The 18748-nt window shown below is 42.1% G+C and overlaps 1 protein-coding gene across 3 annotated transcripts; it reads left to right on the top strand.

Annotated features, from left to right (window-relative positions):
• Window positions 1-400: 400 nt before the first annotated feature.
• Window positions 401-17924, top strand: LOC106578166 (uncharacterized). 3 transcript variants are annotated; one of them, XM_014156820.3, is made up of 2 exons: window positions 401-817; window positions 14029-17924. In XM_014156820.3, the coding sequence occupies exons 1-2, from the start codon at window positions 685-687 to the stop codon at window positions 15426-15428; spliced, it is 1533 nt and encodes a 510-aa protein (XP_014012295.1). In that variant the 5' UTR covers window positions 401-684; the 3' UTR covers window positions 15429-17924. The 3 variants fall into 3 exon arrangements, with proteins under 3 accessions (XP_014012295.1, XP_014012274.1, XP_014012289.1); XM_014156799.3 differs by lacking the exon at window positions 14029-17924 and adding an exon at window positions 3801-9586 and having other exon boundaries at window positions 420-817; XM_014156814.3 differs by lacking the exon at window positions 14029-17924 and adding an exon at window positions 3761-9586 and having other exon boundaries at window positions 420-817.
• The last annotated feature ends 824 nt before the right edge of the window (window positions 17925-18748 follow it).

Raw genomic sequence — 18748 nt, 5'->3', positions numbered from 1 at the left:
ATTCAATAAAACACAATGACATAATAGTCCTGCAATAATGAAAACAGTCTACCAAATCGATGTTTTCAACACAAAATGCCTTGCATAATATCCGTTACATTGCATGTTGAGAACTAATGGTTGGGTCTAATGGTGCTTGGAATTCAAGACGAATGGTAACTTGGAAAAAACGAGGTCAAATCATGACGTCAGTTGTCTTCATGTCGTAAAGTCGGAGCTCTAGAAAAAGGCCTGAGTTCCCGATTTGTAATTTCGAGTTGGATGACCGTTCAAAACGATTTTCCCCAGTCGGAGCTAGTTTTTTCAGAGTTCCCATTTGTGTTATTGAACGCACTGAAGTCGGAAATCAGAAATGTCCCACTTCCGAGTTCCCAGTTGTTGTGAACGCGGCATGATACGCTGATGTTCTCGCGACAGATCTGTGGCAAGGAAGTTGTCATTTGTCGTAATTTCCTAGGACGGAACCACTGTGCGGAGGAGAAGAGTAAGAGGCGCTCCGAACAACGTTCTAGGCCGCCTATGTCATTGTTTACTCCGTGAAAGGAGTTTTATTTTTGCATGCATTAGATGAGGCCCTCCTCTGAGAAAACTCAGGGGAAGTTAAGTAATAGGATCGGTAAACACTAAGAACCAAGTTGCAGTGGCCTAGTAACAGCAAATCAAGCACCACGCTGAGTGTTAGCTATGGAGGATGTCTCCGCTGTAACGATCAAATACGAGGGAGGAGATGAACAGGAGTCGGAAGATGTCAGTGAAAATTTTACCAAGAAGGCCGAAAACAGCGCCAACAAGTCTGCCAAAGATGACAGTACCGATGGTAAGGGACCCCATCCTTTCACAATCATCTAAACACAGCTAACCTTAACTAATGCTACAACATGCTCAAATCCATGTTTGCTAGTTAGCTAATTAGCGTTAGCTAACTATTCTAACATGATCATATCCTAGTTAAGGTTATTGTTCGGTAGCCATTGACCAGATAAATCCATTTGTCCCATTTGATCTTGTTCACATGTTTAGCTAGCAAAGTAGCTAACTTAACTAGTGGTGACTAGGAAGCTGTGCGTGTAGTCTGTAACGTTGCTTAGGTTGCTAGTTAGCAAGGGTAAATAGTCGATCATCGGAATGACATTAGTACCGTTAGTTAAACGTCTACTCTTTGATCTTACGGGTTCTTCAATGTTACGTGAAATAAAATAGGCTGTCATATTGTGAGAAATAATACTGGGGCATATTTATTACGCCTATTATGTTGCAAAACGTTCCTTAAGTGGAAGCGAACGAAACGGGGACCTAACTCAATTTGTCCAGTAGGAATTCTCGTTTTAGTTGCCAAATGAAACGTTTGGCTAATAACGCCCCTGGACTAGCGTTATCACCTCACCAATGTTTGTTTTTGGAACTTCCCCGTAGGCCAGAGCCATCTAATTGTCCCCCACGATTAAATATTGGGTTGCTGCTGCTAATTTGGCGACCGGAGTGTGGGTGTATGGAAAGTGAATCAGCTAATTGGGAAGATACTATATGTTCCAACTCAAGACCGTTTTGCGTTGCTGATTGGGCTACAGGACGAGTCGATAAGCCGGCGACCAGTGCACCTGCGTTGTATGGACATCGCTGCCGACCTGATACCTGACCGTGATACTCAGGAAGCGTCCTACTGGATATCATGGTCCTGTCGCCATGGGTAACTAACGTGCCCCCCACAATAAATAACTATCTAGATGTCACCATGATGCATGCACATACAGTATACTCAATGGGGAGGGCATGAATGGCAGCAACACCGGGACACTGCCCTTCGCTTTGACAGTCACAGTAAGCACACGCATACAACGCATGAAGAAACAGTACACCCGTCATTGCTACTTTTAATAAAAGATAGGCAATTGTCAGTTTTAGAACTGAAACTGTACAATTTGTGTAAAACAGCGAAATGAGACTCATACTAATCCTCTGTCTTCCAAACAGAAGTACTCACGGTATGGCAGCTGAATCAATGTACGGTAGTTGCGTGGTAAGAAACGGAAGGGAATAAACACAGCTCAATCAAAACGTCTAACCTATACTGCCCTACCAAGCAAAAAGGCACTAACTTCTCATTTGGTTGAAAAATTAGGTAATGTCATTTTTGCTACATTAAGAACAGCTTAATCATGTGGACAAGTATCCTGCCTCTATTGTATTGTGTTTTGGAGACAATGGAGGTCATGTTAGCAGTAACTGCATAAAGTTACTTTGAAACCAAGGTAAAGAAAAGCCAATTCTCTCAGTTCCACGCTATGAGCAGTTACTGCCTTTTTGCTTGGTAGGGCAGTATAGCAGAGCGTTTCGACACATCCACTCCTTCCCACACGCCCACTACTTTCCTTTCGGCACACCCACTCACCCATACTCAGGTCGCCATATTGAGCAACATCTACCCACCTCTCAATTGGAGGGGGGGGACTATGGATATGTCTCTGTTGTACGTATGTTAGTCACACACGATATTGTGGTAATTTGGGTGAATGATGCATCTTGCCATAGACCTGGCACTTACACAATTACAATGATTGGCCCAAGGGGGGCACTATAGTAATCAACTTAAATTCCAAACGTTGAACAAGCATATGTCCTGTCCTGTTTGAGCTTGAATTGTCACTAATTGGCCCAAGTGCTGCATCATTCGTGGGGGACGACATGTTTACTGTTTTAGAGTAATACCTCTTAAAGGGTTCTGTCATAGGCTATTTATCATATAAGCAAAACAGAAGGTCTGAGTTTATTTTCCCAGGAGCTGAATAGGTGAATCTTTGATCATTTTATTCAATATCTTTGGGTGAGATTCTCCTATTTGAGACATGATGAAATGTTTGATATAGGTAATTTTATGGGGTCTCTATAGAGTAGACCTACATTTGGCTCCATTCACCTCAAGGGAAATCATACGATCCCAATTCTTTCTCTGTCCACAGGTCAGTAGTGAATAGGATAACTTGACTGATCTGAAAAGCGTGATGAAACATTTAGGTTAAATCAAACTTTCCCAATACAGAAGTTAGGTTGAAATCCTTTTTAAATTAAGCTGCTTCACACATTGATGTCTTTTTATAACAATTACATTTCAAAAGTATATTATCCACAATGAGTTGACTCTCCATCGTTAGGGTGATATGCACTTTAGCAAAGATGTTCATAATTGTCAAGTAAAATGTCTGTCAAAATATACGTCCATCCAAACAAGTTGTATCCATTGCACATTTTTTATCTTGATGATATGTATCATTGTAATAAAATATGCTTAAGTCTTGTTTCTTTTTGACAGTAATGGAATTTTGGATGATGGTCACCGTTTATAATCGTTTAAAAAAAATGTAGACAAACATTTTCTCCTCTCCTCCTGAGCTGTGCTGCTGCAGGAGGGGGGGCGTTGCCTAGGCAACCCAAGACTTGATTGCTACAACACCTTGCTTATTCAGCAAGGAGCAACAAAGTTTCATTACATTGTAACTAGTCCATGTTACCACTGAAATGGACTCCACAGCATAAATGCCCAGCTGTCCTGTCTTCAGTCAGCTGTTCTTTCCACACCAAAAAATTAAACGGTTATGACGATTATTTTAATTTTCATGACTGTCTTCATCCATATTCGTTGCTTACACGATTATACGCTAATTGTGCAAGCCCTAATTTTACATGGAGGCACATAGTCATTATCTGACATAACTATTCATTTGTGTTATTGTTTGGTTTTCTTTTCTCTTTTCTTTGGCAACAGGAGTCGCCCTGACCTCCCATTTTCCCCTTTCTATTTTTAGGGGATGGGCTTTTCCGCTGTCTGGATTGTGGAGAAGCCTTTGGGGAGGAGGCGGCCTACCAGGAGCATCAACATGAACACACCCATGATGGCCCAATAGTCTGCCTGGACTCTGACTCCCAATTGGATGGCTTGCTTGTTTCAGAGAGTGGGGGCCAACGGACACTATGTTGCGCTCTTTGTGGGCGCAAATTTGCAGACTCAAGGGGTTTTTACTCACACCAGGTCAAACACCGTAATGAAGCCCTCAAGCAGTCAACTCCTGTTTTGCAATCAACTCCTGTGGCCCAGTCAACAGCTGGGCCCCAGTCAACTCCTGATCAGAGCTTGGGGGTGGCTAAGCAGTATGTCTATGAATGTGAAGACTGTGGTAAATCCTATACTTCGATGGGCTCTTTCATCAGTCATACACGCTCACACAAGCAAGCTTCCAAATCAGTTTTCCATGAGCTGGCACACCTGAAAAAGAAGTCCTTTGAGTGTCAAACTTGTGGTCGCTGTTACTCCCGTTCATCAGCTCTTGATGCTCACCGCCGTTGTCATGAGGTCAAACTAATCCCAAAGTCCCGCAAAAGGGATGCAAAGAAGCAACCGCCCGCAGAGGAGCCTGCAATTACAACAGAGGACAGCAACAAAGCTTCTGAACAGGTAGATAGGGCACAGGAAAATCTGTTTGGGTGTTCATGTGGCAAAACATTTCGCGCCCAGTCTGGCCTGAAAACACACCAACGATTTAGCCACAATGACAAATGTTCTCCTGAAAAGCTTAAGAGAAAACCCCCAAAATTTGACTGCAGTGAGTGTGAGAAGACCTTCAGTTCTTACGCCGGCATGCTCTGCCATCAACGCTATCATATGAAACGAGGTGGTAGTGGTGGCAAAAGGTTTCCATGTGAGGAGTGTGGCAAGGTCTTCACAACGCTCACATTCTACTACAAGCACCAGCGTTTGGCTCATACTGAAGAGACTCCAGCAAAGTCTTTCCTTCATCAGGTTTGCCAGCTCCAGAAGAAAACGTTTGAGTGTCAGGAGTGTGGGCTCCGGTTTTCCAGGGCCTCGGCTCTCCAGTCCCATCGGCTTTGCCACAACGATGTTTTTGGACGGACTGAGAAAGAATCCCAGACACAAACATCCCCACTACCTCAACATAAGCTATTACTGGATAACAAGACAGAAACTGAAACATTTGCTTTAGGGGCCGTTGTCTACCCACAGGACACCCTTCAGACCCCTGTGACTGAGAGAGACCCCAGTTTCTATGAAACTGATGGGGATGCAGAGGCTGATGGAACTGATGATGTCAATGTAGAGGTGATCAGTGCCTCAGATGGCTCTGTAAGGGATGAAGAAGAGTCACTACAAGAACTCAACCCTGATCTTGAATTACTGTGTGAATCAGACCAGGATGGAAAAGAGGAGATGGATGCTGTGTTGTGTCCAACGGAGTACATCTCTAATACACTTAAGTCTAAACCAGAGATTGATCTGAAAATTGTACAAATTGACTTTCCACCATTTTTAGGCGAAGGAGCTCAAACGGAGAAGGTTCAGGGACAAGACACACCTAAAAGATTTAACTGTCCTGAGTGTTACCGCTGGTTTACCAGTGCTGCATCTTTGCGCTCTCACAAACTGTGGCACAGAGTAGATGGCAAAAAACGATGGAATCCTGAAAAGGATATTTTCAAGTGCGATGTTTGTGGGTTTGACACTACACATCGGAAAACCTACCACAATCACATGCGAAAACACGATGGCCGAAAACCCCACAAGAGTGTGTTGTACCAGCTTGCCGGACTACAGAAGAATAGCTTCAAATGTGAGGTGTGTGGAAAGTGTTTCTCACGCATGTCTGCTCTACACTCTCATCAGCAACAGCATCCAAAAAGCAAAGCTCATCCATGTCCAGATTGTGAGAAGACCTACTCTAATGCCAGTGGTTTGTACAACCACCGCAAAAGCTGCCACGCTCAAACCCCCACCCAAGATGAAGTATCAGACACTAAAAGTGAAGTGTTATCAGACACTAAAAGTGAAGTGTTTAATCCAAAGAAGACTTTATTAGGCCCAAAGGTTTATTATTGCGAGCGATGTGGGAAGGGCTTCTGGTCATTGGGTGCTTACACTCACCACAAGCAGAATCAAGCTCAGTGTGCACATTTGAAGGAGAAGAATGAGCCAACAGTGTCTTCACATTCTGTCAATGACCCTCCACATGTTCGTGGTAAAGTTGCCTGCCCTGTATGCAGAAAGAAATTTCGTCACCAAGGGATTATGAAATCTCATATGAGGACGCACGAGAATGGGAATCATAGATGTGAACTTTGTAGCAAGTCTTTTCGCATGTTCTCAAGCCTCCTCAGGCACCAGGTTGTACATAATGCTCAAGTCCTCCCGCCTCCTATCAAGTCTTTTCAACATCAGGTAGAACAAGTGAAGAAGAACGCATACAGCTGCCCTGATTGTGGAAAACTGTTTTCACGAGCTAAGGCACTTAAATTCCACATGAAGAGCCATGGTTATGAGACCGACTACTCTGCCTCATCGCCTAAATCTGCTCTTGAGCTAGAGGGGCTGAAGTGTTCAACATGCCTTTCCCATTTCAGCAACAAATCCTCATTGCACACTCACCAAAAACAGTGTGGCAAGATAAAGACTGTCAGTAAAAGCCACAAGGAGGATATTGCCCAACATGACACAGTTCCTAAAGCGAAGAAGCTCAAATGTCCCTCCTGCCCTTCTCTTTTCAACAATTTACTGTCATTGCAGTATCATCGAAAAGAATGTGGCAAGCCGAGGGCAGTTGGAGGCTTGGATGTCAAAGCGAAAGGAGGTTTAGAGAAGGTGACAAAGTGCATTGTCAAAGACCTTGTGAAAACAACTCTGTCAAACAACTCGGGCACTGAGAAAATTACTAAATCTGTTACTGAGAAGGAACGTGGTGAACAAAAGGAGACCAATGAGTCCCTAACCTTGAAGAAAGCTGCCACAATCAACACGACTGATCTGAAATACAAATGTAAAGAGTGTGAGAGAAGCTTTGCTGTTGTAGGAGCACTGAATTTCCATAAAAGGATTCATGTTCTAGGTCACAAGTCTAAAGTAAAACCAAAGCTGAAATTTCAAGTGGCTGCAATCCCTGAAGAACCCAAGCAACCCAAAAAGGTAGAGCAAACAACTAAAGGCCAATTCTGTTGTCCAGAATGCGGAAGACGTTTTATCTCCAATGCAGCCCTTGGCACTCACAGACGATGGCACACAGATAAGAAGTTTGCTGGTTCACTGATAAAAGATGACAATACAAATTCTGTTGGGCACAAGTCAGTGGACGAGGGACCTTTTCAGTGCAACAAGTGTGGAAAGGGCTTCTTTTACCTGTGTGTTCTCCGCCGACACCAGTTGTATTACCCACCATGTCAGACCAAAGCCGAACCAGAGCCTACAGCACACACCAGCATGGTAGGCAACCGCAAACCCTCACGCTCTGAATTTGCATGTCCAGAATGTAACAAAACTTTCGTCAAGGGCTCACTTTTAGCAGCTCACTATGAAAGTGAGCATAACAAATCCATTGAGTCTGCAGATCTTCAGGGGGACCAGTCCATGTCCATATCCATTGAAGAGGTCCCGGAGCAGCCTGCCACATCACACAGCAAGTCTGAAGCCATTCCATTAAAGAAGCCAAAGCTTAAATTAAATCTTCACCAGTGTCCTCATTGTGATATGAGCTTCTTGAAGGTTCGAGGCTTGCGTGCCCACAAATGGCAGGCCCACTCCCAAGGCAAGAAGGTTAAGAGCAAGGGCACTTTGGCTGAGAGCAGGGACTCTGTTGCCATAAACAACTTGGCTACCAAGGGAAGTGAACCGGTTAATGAGAGTAAGGACTTTGTTACAGAAAACAAAGGCATGGTTGTCAAAACCGAACACTATGTTACAAAGAGTAAGAATGCTGTTGGCAGAAGGAGGAAGAAAGGTCGACCAGGTTTCAAATCCATCCCTTGCATTGATTGTGGGAAGAGATACAGTTCTTCTGGGGCACTTTATAATCACAAGAAAATCTGTGGAGTGCTCAAGCAGGAAGTTAATCCAGGAATGGCAGAAGTAGTGGAAGAGGAACCCACACCATCAACCCGCCTCTATGAGCAGACAATCAAATGCCTCTTCAAGTGTGACAAGTGTGGCAAAGCTTTCCCAACTGAAGAGCAACTAAGAGCCCACAAGGACTTGGCAAAGAGCCGACCTCACTCTTGCGCCCTGTGCTGCCGTGGATATTGGACTGAGACTCAGTTGCATCAGCACCTGGCCTGGCATGACGAGGTCCGCCGGCGACTACCAACAGAGCTTCGTTACAGACTCAGTGCTTCTGTAAGCACAGGGCCCGCTAAACTCAATGTCCCTCTGCCTGATTTGAAGGCGAAGTCATCCCTCAAGCCACCACCTACACCCCCCTCCCGGCCACAGAATAGCCACAAGTGTCAGCACTGTGGAAAAGCGTTTCTATCTCCAGGTGCTCTGCATAAACACGAGGCTCAACACGATAGCGATGGCTCCTACCGTTGCTCCCTTTGTCCCCGGACCTTCAGTGAGATTCGGGACCTCATTGATCATCACCAGGAATGTATGGGTGATGACAAAGGGCAGAGAGATCCCTACACTGCTGTCTCCTCAAGAGACACCGATGGCCTTACTTGCATTGAATGTGGAATGTGTTTCAGTCGAGAGTTGGAGTTGCACCAGCACTACATTGAACATGCTCGTGGAGCATATTAGATTAACAATGGAACTAATACAAATCAACAGATATTAGAAGTGGAATTTTACTTTTTCATGCACTTATGCACCTCCTTATACTTCAGTTCAATTTCCAAGGTGGACATTTTTTTCTCCAGGGTATTTTTCAAGGACTAAGTGTCCAAGAGACTTGCTACATTTTACTATTCTAATTATATCTATAGAATGCTGTTAACATTATTGCAAATATATCCACTAAGTGCTTCTTTTAGCTCTTGACACCATCATTTTATCTTTCTCAGGCTTTATTTCACACTGGACCTGTACATAAATGTAAAAATGTCTAAAGAAAAACTCATTTTATCAGTTCCACTGATTTGAAATGTGTCCTCTTGGTGTAGAAATGTGTAGTTATAGAGAAAGATAAAGTTCGCTAACTGCGTTTTCATTTAGAAAATGGTGCCGTTTCTCTATGCCGAGAAATGATTACACCCTGTAAAGTACAGCGATTTGTCTGTCAAGGTAGGCACTAATTTAAGTTTGTTTTGCTTGACTTAGTATGCAAGGGGAGAATGTGAGTCACCCACTTTCAGTAACATGCCTTTTGAGAAATTAATCAAGTTCTGGCATTAACCTGTCTATATAAGATGGATGTTTATAGTATTATTAGTACCTATTTTTGGCTGTTTTCTTTTACAAAATATTACCAAACTAACATTGTATCATTTAATAATTAGAAAATTGAATGTTTTCCTGGATTTCACTACCAAAGTTCCCAAATACTAACAGTTCATTGTGTTACTTTCCTGTGTTGTGAAAATGTTTATCTATCGTAATGAGTTTGATTTAACAAACTGGTTTAGCATTTGTTCAAGGAGTTGTTATTTTCTTTGTTGGCTTAAATGAAACGTTCAAGTTTTTAGACTATTGCTAATCTTTTGAAGTCATTACCTTTATGATCACTAATTTCAATGTAACCTTTTCCTTGTACCTTTAAACTACTACTGGTGTCTTATTAATGCAGACATGAAGAGTTTTAGTAAATGGTTAACTGGAGTTAAGTTTCCTGTGTGGTTCATTGTGTTGACTGAGTTACTGGTTTTAACGGACCTTTAAACTTGACTCAATAGATTCTAGTGGGCTTCCAGTCATGACGCGTCATGTTTACCGTTGGTCAGAAATGGTTGAGAAACATCACTACAATATAGATTATAAAATGCTTTCAAACTTAAAGCTGCAATATGTACAGTGCATTCGGAAAGTATTCAGACCCCTTTACTTTTTCCACATTTTGTTACGTTAGCCTTATTCTAAAATGGATTAAATAGTTTTCCCCCTCATTAATCTACACAATACCCCACAATGACAATGCGAAAACAGGTTTTTAGAAAGTTTAGCAAATGTATAATTTACATAAGTATTCAAACCCTTTACTCAGTACTTTGTTGAAGTACCTTTTGGCAGCGATTACAGCCTCAAGGCTTCTTGGGTATGACGCTACAAGCTTGGCACACCTGTATTTGGGGAGTTTCTCCCATTTTTCTCTGCACATCCTCTCAAGCTCTGTCAGGTTAGATGGGGAGCATTGCTGCACAGCTATTTTCAGGTCTCGCCAGAGATGTTTGATCAGATTCAAGTCCGGGCTCTGGCTGGGCCACTCAAAGACTTGTCCCGAAGCCACTCCTGCGTTATCTTGGCTGTGTGCTTAGGGTTGTTGTCCTGTTGGAAGGTGAACCTTCGACCCAGTCTGAGGTCCTGAGCGCTCTGGTGCGGGTTTTCATCAAGGATCTCTCTGTACTTTGCTCCATTCATCTTTCCCTCGATCCTACTTGTCTCACAGTCCCTGCCACTGAAAAACATCCCCACAGCCTGATGCTGCCACCACCATGCTTCACCGTAGGGATGGTGCCAGGTTTCCTCTAGACATGTAGCTTTGCATTCAGGCCAAGGAGTTCAATCTTGGTTTCATCAGACCAGAGAATCTTGTTTCTCATGGTCTGAGAGTCCTTCACGTGCCTTTTGGCAAACTCCAAGCAGGCTGTCATGTACCTTCTTACTGAGGCGTGGCTTCCATCTAGCCACTCTACCATAAAGGCCTGATTGGTGGAGGGCTGCAGAGATGGTTGACCTTCTGGAAGGTTCTCCCATCTTCACAGAGCAGCTCTGTCAGAGTGACCATCTGGTTCTTGGTCACCTCCCTGACCAAGGCCCTTCTCCCCTGATTGCTCAGTTTGGCCAGGCGGTCAGCTCTAGAAAGAGTCTTGGTGGTTCATAACTTCTTCCATTTAAGAAATGTGTTCTTGGGGACCTTCAATACTGCAGAATTTTTTTTGTACCCTTGCCCAGATCTGTGCCTCAACACAATCCTGTCTCCGAGCTCTACGGAAAATTATTTTGACCTCTACCTGTTTTTTGCTCTGACATGCACTTTCAACTGTGGGACCTTACATAGACAGGTGTGTGTGCCTTTCCAAATGATGTCCAATCAATTGAATTTACCACAGGTGGGCTCAAGGATTATCAATGGAAACAGAATGCACCTGAGCTCAATTTCAAGTCTCATAGCAAAAACACTGAATACTTATGTAAAGGTATTTCAGTTTTTTTTTTTATCAATTTGCATACATTTCTAAAAACATGTCTTTGCTTTGTCATTATGGGGTTGTGTGTGTGTGTGTGTGTGTGTGTGTGTATAAACTTGGATTAAATACATTTTAGAATAAGGCTGTAATGTAACAAAATGTGGAAAAGGGGAAGGGGTCTGAATACTTTCGGAATGCACTAACTTTTTGGGCGACCTGACCAAATTGACATAAGTGTGTGTTATAGAATTGTCATTGAAAGCACATCTAAAAAGCGGTAGATACGTTTTGTGTGTGCTATTTCTATGCTTCCCGTTAAGTTTCTAGTTTTTGTCTTTTACTTTCGGTTTTGTAAACCAACTGAAAATACAGTATTTTTGTTTATGGCAAAGATATTTCACAGCAGTTTAGATGTTACAGTGATAATCTACTCTATACTTGCTTGTTTTGTCACAAACTGAAATTAGTTTAGCAACCAGGAAATGGCGGGGGGATTTCTGCATAGTGCTTCTTTTTTAAATGTTTCACACTCAAATGATAACCTATGCAGTATTAGATACACTTCTTTTATACAGTTAAAAAAGTAATGGGACAGTTGTTTGTTTTTGGGGGGGGGGTAATCCTGAATGAATCATGAATAATGAGTGAGAAACTTAGACTGGCATATCACCCAGCTGTGATTGGGAGTCCCATAGGGCGGCGCACAATTGGCCCAGCATCGTCCGTTTCTGGCAGGGGTAAGCCGTATTTGTTCTTAACTAACTTTCCTAGTTAAAGGTTAAATAAAAAATGAAATACCCCCAAGACATGCTAACCTCTCACCATTACAGTAACACTGGAGGTTAGAATTTTGGGGGGGCATGATATTTGTGCGTCCAACTTTCTCACTCATCTTTATTCACGTTTCATTCAGGATTATCTGTAATCATGGTAGAATCCACATTAATGTAGAAGTGTTTAGAAACATTCTTATTTACAGTAAAAGTGAGTCCAAAATGACATGATACATTATTTACCATTTAATTTCTATTGGGCACAGAATTATCTGAAACGCAACCAAAACAAACCGCAAATGCGTCCAACAAATGTGTAGTCACCAGCTTGATGTAGTCATTGCGTGGAAGTGTTTCACTTTAATACACCTACAGTACTAGTCAAAAGTTTAGACACTACTCATTCAAGGGTTTAAAAAAAAAAATCTATTTATTCTAGAATAATAGTGAAGACATCAAAACTATGAAATAGCACATGGAATCATGTACTAAGTAAAAACATGTTAAACAAATCCAAATATTTTATATTTGAGATTCTTCAAAGTAGCTACCTTTTGCCTTGATGACAGCTTTGCACATTCTTTGCATTCTCTTTGCAGTCTTGACGGAGTTCTCACATATTCTGAGCACTTGTTTGCTGCTTTTCCTTCACTCTGCGGTCCAACTCATCCCAAACCATCTCAATTGGGTTGAGGTCAGGTGATCGTGGAGGTCCGGTCATCTGATGTAGCACTCCATCCCTCTCCTTCTTGGTCAAATAGCGCTTTCACAGCCTGGAGGTGTGTTGGGTCATTGTCCTGTTGAAAAACAAATTATAGTCCCACTAAGGGCAAACCAGATGGGATGGCGTATCGCTGTATAATGCTATGGTAGCCATACTGGTTAAGTGTGCCTTGAATTTTAAATAAATCACTGACAGTCTCACCAGCAAAGCACCATCACACCACCACCTCCATGCTTCATGGTTGGAATCACACATGTAGAGATCATCCGTTCACCTACTCTGCGTCTCATAAATACACGGCGGTTGGAACCAAAAATCTCATATTTGGACTCATCAGACCAAAGGACAGATTTCCACCGGTCCAATGTCCATTGCTCGTGTTTCTTGGCCCAAGCAAGTCTCTTCTTCTTATTGGTGTCTTTTAGTAGTGTTTTCCTTGCAGCAATTTGATCACGAAGGCCTGATTCACACAGTCTCCTCTGAACAGTTGATGTTGAGATGTGTCTGTTACTTGAACTCTATGTAACATTTATTTGGGCTGCAATTTCTGAGGCTGGTAACTCTAATGAATTTTCCCTGCAGAAGAGGTAACTCTGGGTCTTCCTTTCCTGTGGCGGTCCTCATGAGAGCCAGTTTCATCATAGAGCTTGATGGTTTTTGCGACTGCACTTTTTCCGTATTGACTGACCTTCATGCCTAAAAGTAATGATGGGCTGTACTTTCGCTTTGCTTATTTGAGCTGTTCTTGCTATAATATGAACTTGGTCTTTTACCAAATAGGGCTATCTTCAGCCTAGCAGTGGAGAGAACTACATATCTGTAAGTTTGTGTTTTCTGGTGCACTTAAAGTTGCAATATGTCATTTTTTGGGAGACCAGACTAAAATCACATAGAAATCTGAGTTAAAGATCTGTCATTCTCATTGAAAGAAAGTCTAAGAGGCAGTAGATCTGTTCTGTGTGCTATTTCTATGCTTCCCGTTCTTAGCTTTGTTTTTCCGTCTTTTACTTTCGGTTTTGTGTACCAGCTTCAAACAGCTGAAAATACAATATTTTTGGTTATTGAAAAGGTAAACAGTGGTTTGTTACAATGATTCTCTACACTATGCCTAATTTGAGTTTGTGGCAAAATAAGCAAACTATTAGAATTTTAGCAACCAGGAAATGTGCACCTTTTAAAACACTATATGGTTGTGCTAAAATGTGTCAATAGTTGTAAACATCTTGGTTGTGAAAAATATGCCCCTTCATCCTAAATTCCAAGGTGATGCTATTGATAGTTTGGCAATTCAATCTGAGATAGTATATCTTAACAAAAGGATTGAAACAAGTTCAAGTAAATTATTGAAAGTTTAACAAAATTACAGGCATGTCATGGTACTATATTGTCCTATTTATGCTCCCTTTCTCTCCTCCACAGTGAAACTAGCCAGTATGAGGTGTCAGGACTGTGGACAGCAGTTCACTCGCTGGGAGGCCTTCAAGACTCACCTGCGCAAGCATGTCCTGGAGGAGGCGATGGCGGAGGAGGAGGAACGAAGGCAGGGCATTAAGAGAGCCCTGGAGACGAACGGGAGCATCGGCAATGTGGAGTCGGCAGCACCTGAGAAAAAGCAGAAAAATAATGACGATGGTGATTACGAAGAGAACAGTGATGTAGACGTGGAAGGTGATGAAGAAGACGATGAAGAGTTCTTCGACAGTTCCTGGCAGGTCAGACCATCAGAGATCGTCACAGTTCGTCCGCGCGTTGCCATGCTGTCTGAGGAGGAGAAGCCAGTCTTCAGCGGCTCCCACAAGGTCTATGCATGCTCCATCTGTGGGAAGGTCTACTCCTACCTCGAGTCATTTAGAAATCACCAGAAGACACATGAAAAAGAAGGAAAAAAACAACCCACAGAGAACAAGTGCCCGGACTGTGGGAAGGTCTTTGCTCGCCCATCCCTTCTGGTGACTCACTTGAAAGTGCACAGGCCTCCCGTGCCGATGGAACCCTCCACTCTGAAGTGCGATCAGTGTGTAAAAAACTTCAATTCCTTGCAGACGTATTTGATCCACATGGACCTGCACAAGCAGAAGCCTTTCTGGTGCCTGGCCTGTGCTAAGGGCTTTAGGGATGAGCTCTCTCTGGACAAACACCTGCAGGGCCACAACCTGAGGCGCCACAAGTGTGACCTCTGTGAAAAGTCTTTCCGCGTGCCCGCTGAGCTCCGCTACCACTACAATACTCACACCGGCGCCAAGCCCTACAAATGCACGCTCTGCAAGAAGAACTTCTCCCAGCTGGGCAACCTCATCACACATCGGAAGAAGCACGTAGGGGTCTACGTCGGGGCCAGCAAGACCCCACTGGGACCCAGGAACCACCTGTTTGCTGGGAGGCGAAGGGTGACAGAGATGAAGAGGCTGGTGTTCACAGGGATGGGTAGCACAGAGGAGGCGAAGGTGATAGATATGCTTCAAGAACATCAAGAGGAGGAAGAAGAGGAAGATATTGAGGTGGGTGAGGAGGAATCTGGATCAGAAGAGTCGGGGTCTGAGTCTAGTTCTGAAGATTCTGGCGCTGAGGAATTGTCTAAATCAGATTCATCAGACTCTTCTGGATCTGATTCCTCTGACAACTCTGATTCCTCTGGATCGGGAGTGGAGGAGGAGGAGCAAGAGGGGAAAGAAGAGACTGCATTGGAAGCACATGTAGCGGAGCAACAGAAAAGACATAAGGATTGGGAGTGTTTTGAATGTGGTGAAGGGTTTGATCAAGAGTCAGCGTTGCACCTGCACTATATGAAACATGCCAGTGGGGAGCTGCCAGTACAATGATGGCCCAGTACATGAGATTAGCCGTGAAATTATTGGTGAGTTGGGCACTGTTCAATGTGTTTCTACTACTTCAGAGTTGAGTCACTGCCGAGCCCTTGAATTGGAGAACACTGAAGAAAATTCCAAATGATCCAAAAAATTGTTGATCCCCAGTATGACTTATTTTTGTCCTTTTTTCTGCCATGTTTTTTTTTCTGGCCCCAAGTGTAAATGTTTTGAAGTGTGGGATGAATGGGTGAATTTAGTTGTATGAGTTGAATGCCATGAGGAAGTTATCTTTTTTTCTTGCTACTTTGTCTTTACATTTAGATTTGTTTCTCACTAATCCAAATGTTTTTGTGCATTTTTGGTAAGAAAGAGGTGGGGTTTTTTTGTAGACTCAGATTTCCAGAATTTAATTTCTTCAACTGTGCTTATATTGAAAGAAGACGAGGCAGATTGGCGTTAGTTTTTCACACCCATTTTCAATCCGAGAGGTCTTAATTTCTGTATTTACACCGACCATATAGAAAATTGTAATTTGATAAAACTTTGATTAGATTTAGTGTTGCCGAGTTCCCTGAAATGTAATCTAAAAACAACTTTCTTTCTTTCCCTCTTCAATTTTATTCAATCATGTTTATTTCTATCATGTTTTTCATTATGAAATCTAGCTTTCTTTTGAAGTAAACTTGGGTTTTTCCATTTGTCAGTAATGGGAAGACATTGTCTGAACATGACTCCTTTGCAGAGATGAGAAATTATTTTGATGTCACTATTATTCTACAATGTAGAAAATAGTAAAAATAAAGAAAGCTTGGAATGAGTAGATGTCAAAACATTTGACTGGTACTATATATATATATATATATATTACACACACACAAAACCATGAAATGACACGTATGGAATCATGTAGGAACCAAAAAAGTGTTAAACCAATCAAAATATATTTTATATTTGAGATTGTTCAAAATAGCCACCCTTTTCCTTGATGACAGATTTGCACACTCTTGTTATTCTCTCAACCAGCTTCACTTGGAATGCTTTTCCAACAGTTTTGAAGGAGTTCCCACATATGCTGAACACTCGTTGGCTGATTTTCCTTCACTCTGTGGTCTAACTCATCCCAAATCATCTCAATTGGGTTGAGGTCAGGTGATTGTGGAGGCCTGGTCATCTGATGTAGCACTCCATCACTCTCCTTCTTCGTCAAATTGCCCTTTCACAGCCTGGAGGTGTGTTGGGTCATTGTCCTGTTGAAAAACAAATTATAGTCCCACTAAGCACAAATGAAATGGCATGGTGTATGAATGCTGAATACTCTGTGGTAGACATGCTGGTTAAGTGTGCCTTGAATTCTAAATAAATCGCTGACAGTGTCACCAGCAAAGCACCATCACACCACCACCTCCATGCTTCATGGTGGGAATCACACATTTAGAGATCATCCATTCACCTACTCTGCGTCTCACAAAGACATGGTGGTTGAAACCAAAAATCTAAAATTGGGACACATCAGACCAAAGGACAGATTTTCACCAGCCTAATTCCATTGATCGTGTTTCTTGGCCCAAGCAAGTCTCTTCTTCTTATTGTTGTCCTTTTAGTAGTAGTTTCTTAGCAGCAATTTGACCATGAAGGCCTGATTCACACTGTCTCTGAACAGTTGATTTTGAGATATGTCTGTTACTTGAACTCTATGTAACATTTATTTGGGCTGCAATTTCTGAGGCTGGTAACTCTAATGAATTTTCCCTGCAGAAGAGGTAACTCTGGGTCTTCCTTTCCTGTGGCGGTCCTCATGAGAGCCAGTTTCATCATAGAGCTTGATGGTTTTTGCGACTGCACTTTTTCCGTATTGACTGACCTTCATGCCTAAAAGTAATGATGGGCTGTACTTTCGCTTTGCTTATTTGAGCTGTTCTTGCTATAATATGAACTTGGTATTTTACCAAATAGGGCTATCTTCTGTATACCGCCCCTACCTTGTCACAACACAACTGCTTCACGCATATGCATTAAGAACGAAAGAAATTCCACAAATGAACTTTTAACAAGGCACACCTGTTAATTGAAATGTATTCCAGGTGACTACCATATGAAGCTGGTTGAGAGAATGCCAAGAGCATGCAAAGGGTGGCTACTTTGAAGAATCTCAAATACAAAATATATTTTTATTTTGTTTTACACTTTTTTACTACATGATTCCATATGTTATTTCATAGTTTTGATTTCTTCACTATTATTCTACATTGTAGAAAATAGTAAAAATAAAAATGAGTAGATGAGTAAATGTTTGACTACGTTACTGTTACCATGTACTCTAGTATGTACCAGGAATTCTTATTCTATACAACCATACCACTCGCTCTTCTGTCAGTCTGATAACCTATTCATCTTTATGTTTTTTGAAAAAGCTTTGTGTAGGATTTTTTTTTTTTGTCTCGATGAAATTTCTGTTTTTGTAATCATAGAATTGTAACTTGTGTGATAAATTAAATGCATTTTGAGTCCTCTCTTTGTATGTGTACATTCCATAGATAAGATGGTCTTTTTTACATCACAATTATCTTCTCACTATAGTCATTACAATCTGAATCTAGACTATGTCAAGTATTTAAGCCTCCAACCCTGCATTTGTGTGCGCATAATAAGGCACGTTTTCTGCTCTGTGTGGCGCAAAGGGCGACATCTACTGGCCTATGTGCATTCCTCCAGTCACTGGATGACTCCAGTCTATTCTTGGTTTTGAGGAACCTGTCTGATAAGTAATGTTTGATTTCTGGTTGATGTATGGCTGAACAGATACTAAGTTTTCATCTTTGTTTTTTTTACAATATGATTATTGCTATAGCAATCAAACATGAATGTATCACAAAGTATGTTGTCACGCTTTATAAGCTCACTAAATCATAGCTGACTAAACTCAACTCCATGGTGAAGGAAGTGTCTGATGAACTCCAATGGAGCTGAACAGTGACCAGGCTTTGTGGAATTCCGCTCTAACTACCGTAAATTCCGGACTATAAGCCGCAACTTTTTTCCCAGGCTTTGAACCTCGCGGCTTAAACAATGACGCGGCTAATATATGGATTTTTCTCGCTTTCAATTTTCTTTTCTCCAAAAAAACACATTCTGTGACGTGCTCAGTTTTTTGCCAGCATGAAGCTTTCATTAGACCAATGAAATTGCCGAACGGGTTAAGGTCAAACAACTTTTTTGTTTACTGTTTAGATTAAATCGAGGGCTCTCAAACTTCCCATCTTTCTGATCACGGTAGTCATTTTGTCACCCTCATCATGGCAAAGACACGGAGAAATGCATATGATGCAGCTTTC

This window comes from Salmo salar, chromosome 02 (assembly GCF_965601325.2).
Source record: "Salmo salar chromosome 02, fSalSal1, whole genome shotgun sequence".
Lineage (NCBI taxonomy): Eukaryota > Metazoa > Chordata > Actinopteri > Salmoniformes > Salmonidae > Salmo > Salmo salar.
The sequence above is the reverse complement of the archived record's forward strand: the minus strand, read 5'-3'. Positions and strand labels throughout refer to the sequence as shown.